Source organism: Schistosoma mansoni, chromosome 2 (assembly GCF_000237925.1).
Source record: "Schistosoma mansoni strain Puerto Rico chromosome 2, complete genome".
NCBI lineage: Eukaryota > Metazoa > Platyhelminthes > Trematoda > Strigeidida > Schistosomatidae > Schistosoma > Schistosoma mansoni.
In genome coordinates, this window is record NC_031496.1 from 19,236,006 (window position 1) to 19,240,309 (window position 4,304).

The 4,304-nt window shown below is 33.6% G+C and overlaps 1 protein-coding gene across 1 annotated transcript in view; it reads left to right on the forward strand.

Annotated features, from left to right (window-relative positions):
* Smp_124450 (putative activin receptor) overlaps nt 1–4,304 on the forward strand; it is a gene marked incomplete at its 3' end in the record, with an annotated part of 22,379 nt that overhangs the window by 11,580 nt on the left and 6,495 nt on the right. The window contains exons 5-6 of the mRNA XM_018795988.1: nt 1,215–1,688; nt 3,397–3,631. Coding sequence (XP_018650245.1) covers nt 1,215–1,688; nt 3,397–3,631 — 709 coding nt within the window. The remainder of the gene's footprint in view (nt 1–1,214; nt 1,689–3,396; nt 3,632–4,304) is intronic.

Genomic DNA, 4,304 nt, shown 5'->3' on the forward strand with positions numbered 1-4,304 from the left:
TCTATTCATCATATTAACCATAAGATGACTAGTACAAAAGAGAATATATATTCAATCTCAGAATGAATCATTCATAAGGTTAGTACCGACTGCCCCGACGTGCAATGTTTTATGGTGTATGAGTAGGTTAGAAGAAAGCTAGGGGTGGCCAGACCAAAACGTGGCACAAACCCATGAAGTCACTGACAAGTGGACTGAGCCATGTTGGTAGGTGTAGACTATCTGGTTGGGATTCGCGAGATGATAGCAATCGATGGTTAGAGACCTTGAATGACATGGCTCAAAATCGTTTGCAATGGCGAAGGTGCATCCACTCTTTGTGTTCTACCAAATTCTAGTCTTCTGAATTTTTCATGTTCCTATCTTTTTCTCTTTCCAAATTTATTTCACTATTCCATGCTTCTATCAACTATCAATCTCTCCTCATATCGCTAGTCAGTGAATGTTATATCCACGCAATACACACATCATGCACATATGTCAGTCACTGATTGAGCATTTGCATTGATGAACATAAATGTTAACTGAAAATTCGGCCATCCTCAACGAAATTGATGTTCGCTCGAATGCACAAACAAGAGATTTTCACGACTCAGTAGGTGAGTGAGTGTATAAGGCGTTGGCGTGCGAAACGAATGATACTGGTTCCCAGTCTCACAGTGAAAATGAACACTCAGATTTAGGTTCATCCATCTGACCAGTCACAAATAGGACGAAATGCGACTCCACTATTCCATGCTTCTATCAACTATCAATCTCTCCTCATATCGCTAGTCAGTGAATGTTATATCCACGCAATACACACATCATGCACATATGTCAGTCACTGACTGATCAGTTGCATTGATGAACATAAATGTTAACTGAAAATTCGGCCATCCTCAACGAAATTGATGTTCGCTCGAATGCACAAACAAGAGATTTTCACGACTCAGTAGGTGAGTGAGTGTATAAGGCGTTGGCGTGCGAAACGAATGATAGTGGTTCCCAGTCTCACAGTGAAAATGAACACTCAGATTTAGGTTCTGTTTTATTTAAAGCACTACACTTATTTTGAGGTTTGCTGTAATCAGTCAGTGATAGGAATATAATAATGTAACGGTATTTTTTTAACTGATTACATATACTGTTCAATGAGCTCGTATGCTTGCTAACCACTTGTATATTATTCACATTTATTGAGAATTATTTGACTGTAACTATCTTGATTTCAGTTGCTTTCCAAATCGATCAATCCATTTTGTTTTGAATCCTATCAGAAATCTGATATATATGCATTAGCTTTAATTTTATGGGAAGTTGTTAATTGGGCTCTTCCTAAGTCTATTTGGCCAGGTCAAGACTTTCCCGATGTAAATTCCATACCTAATGATTGTTCGTTGTCTAGAAGGCGGTCATCAGTTGATTCAATGAGTTTGACATACTCTGATTCATCATTTATATCTAAATCACAAGATAATAAGTACTCTCCAGTTTATCAAAATGAATGGATTAATTTCACAAAGTGTTCGATGAATAATATTAGTAGATATAACATGAGGTCAAATTGTAATTCAAACTCAAAACTTTGTCAAGATACATCCCTTTGTAATTGTACTCCTGAATCTTTGGCTGAATCTAAACGCATCAATACAATATACTCATCACAGTGCATAGTGAATGGAATTTCATTAGATGAACAATTGAAAGTGAGTTTAGTTTTGCAGTTGATGTTCTTGAAATCCAAAATTTAACTGTTTCTAAAATGCTTAAAATATGAATATAATGTGTAGTAATGTATGAAGTGACTAATACCTAATTATTATAGTTTTTGTAAAATGATATATTGAGTTCGTTAAACTAAGTACGCTTTAATTCCTTTCTAATCAAACTTTGATCAGTCAATCAAGTTACGATCAGCGTATAACTTGGCATATATGTGCTTCGGGAGATGAGATTATCAAGACGAATTCAAAAGTAGTAGAAATAGTAATACTCTCAGGATTAGTAGAAAGGATTAGATGTGGAGAGAAGAAAATATAAAGAGATTTTAGGACTCCAAATCTAACATGAGACAAAGAGTGGATGCATCTGTGTTATCACGAGTGAATATGAGCCATGTTATTTAACGTGTCCAATAACTGGGTACAATGTTCGTACAGAACTTGACCGGGTGAATTGCACCCACTTACATGACCCAGTTCGATTGATGTTGACTAAATGAACTGATGCCATGTGTTGTTTAGGGCACCCTTAGTTATCTTTCAGTTTAATCCTACACTGTACAACATTGCTCGTCAAGGTAGCTAATGGTTGAGAAACGTAAGGCATGCCATTACCATCTCGGGTAATGCAGAAGCAGAACCTTATTAATTAATTAACCACACTTACCTAGTACTTTTTGCTGAATCTTAGCATTGGTGTCAAGGTGGTTCTAAAAAACGTGAGCGATTCCTTGGAAACACTTGTAATCGAATACTAGTAGCCTGCGAGTATCTACCATTCTTAGTGGGACGTTTGATACCCGTATACAAGAACAGAGTGAAGTTCTGTTCAGCAAACGTGTCCTTTATTTGGGAGACAGGCATCTCTCCTACTCCACAAGTGACGCAAATTGGTAAAAACCAACCGAGGTTTTTGTATCTGTGCTGAATTTTACCCTAAAGAAACGCTCCAGGTCTTATGAAACTTCGAATGTCAGTGGATTGGTTTAAAAGTTCAGTTATCTCACTTCTTATTATGAGTTCAACCATTGGGACTGACCAGCCCTGAAGCATTATTGATTAATGGGGTATGAAGACTGTATTTTTTGAACTTATTTGTTAGACAAAACTATATCATCTGCGTATTCTAAATCAATAAGTTGATCTCTTGATGGTATGCACGAAATTAAGAACCAAAATATCTCTTGCCATGACATGTTGTATGTAAAATTTACTAGTAACTGACGAACATTCAAGTTAATTTCATTTAGCGCCATAACTAGGGACGTCACTATTTAACCGTCTATAGGACAATTAACACTTAATAGGAAAATATGAATAAAAATGACCAGTTACTGGGTAGTAATTAATATCAAGTTGTCTAGACTTTTACGTCAATCAAGTTTTATCAATTGAACATTTTCATTTCAAAATAATATTTTCTGCAAACGATTAAGAAATTAGCTCTATGATAATCAAATTGGACTAATTGAGAGTTAGACTCCTGTTTGTTGCCGCCACTAGTTTAAAGTCTGTTGATTTTATATATATTTCCAAGTGATTAAACCAATATATATGTTTGCAGATGGTCACCTGCATTATTTATCCATATAACTTTTTATACAATATAACCAGATGCTCATATACATCTCATTTGTTTCACTACTAATATCCTTTTAAATTGATTTTATTTATTCATTCTTTGAAATTTTAGAATAAAGAACCAGACTTGGGAACAATGTATTATTTAGTATGTAAACAACAATTAAGACCACGTATACCAACATCTTTTCCCATCAATATAACTAATGAAACAAAAATTATAGATGACTATTCCCATCAAAATATTCAATCATTTTGTGAAATACTAACTAAAGATATTGTTCAGTTACATAATAATGTTAATAATAACAATACAATGGATATATTTCATGTAAATAATAAACTGAGTAAGTAGAGTCTATATATTCTCTTCTTTGTAGACAAGTTATATTTTTATTCATCGTTTGTTTTATTCATCATGACTTACGATATTGTATTTATGAATTTGTATTGTACATTAACAGCTTATTGGTTATGATATTCAGATTTTGATCACTAAATTTCAGGTTCAAGTCTTGTCTCACCTATTTTTTTATTTTACCCGACTAACTCTCACATATGAAAAGGGAATCAAAACCGAGTACATGAATTTGTAGTTGATAAATAAGTTAGGTAAATCATATTAGTTATATATATATATATATATATATATATATATTACTATTATTATTAATATAGAGCAATAAGAAACTAAATATTATGTAGGATACAGTGAATTCATTATACTTTAGATATTATACAATCTTTACAAATAAGTACGCAAATTTGATAAATTACATTTAATTCTATAAATATCATAGTCGGAAAAATTTATTAAAATATTTAACTTTTAATAAATTTTATAACCGTAGAAAATTTAATGAATACAACAACAACAAAATAACTGAGATTATAAGCAAAGATGGATAGTTGTTTCCCACTACTCTCAATCTCGTACAGGTAGTACCCGCTTTAATGAGATGAGTGGTGCACTGCACTTACCCCGCCATCTACCCCCCACCCAGAGGCCACCCGAGTAGC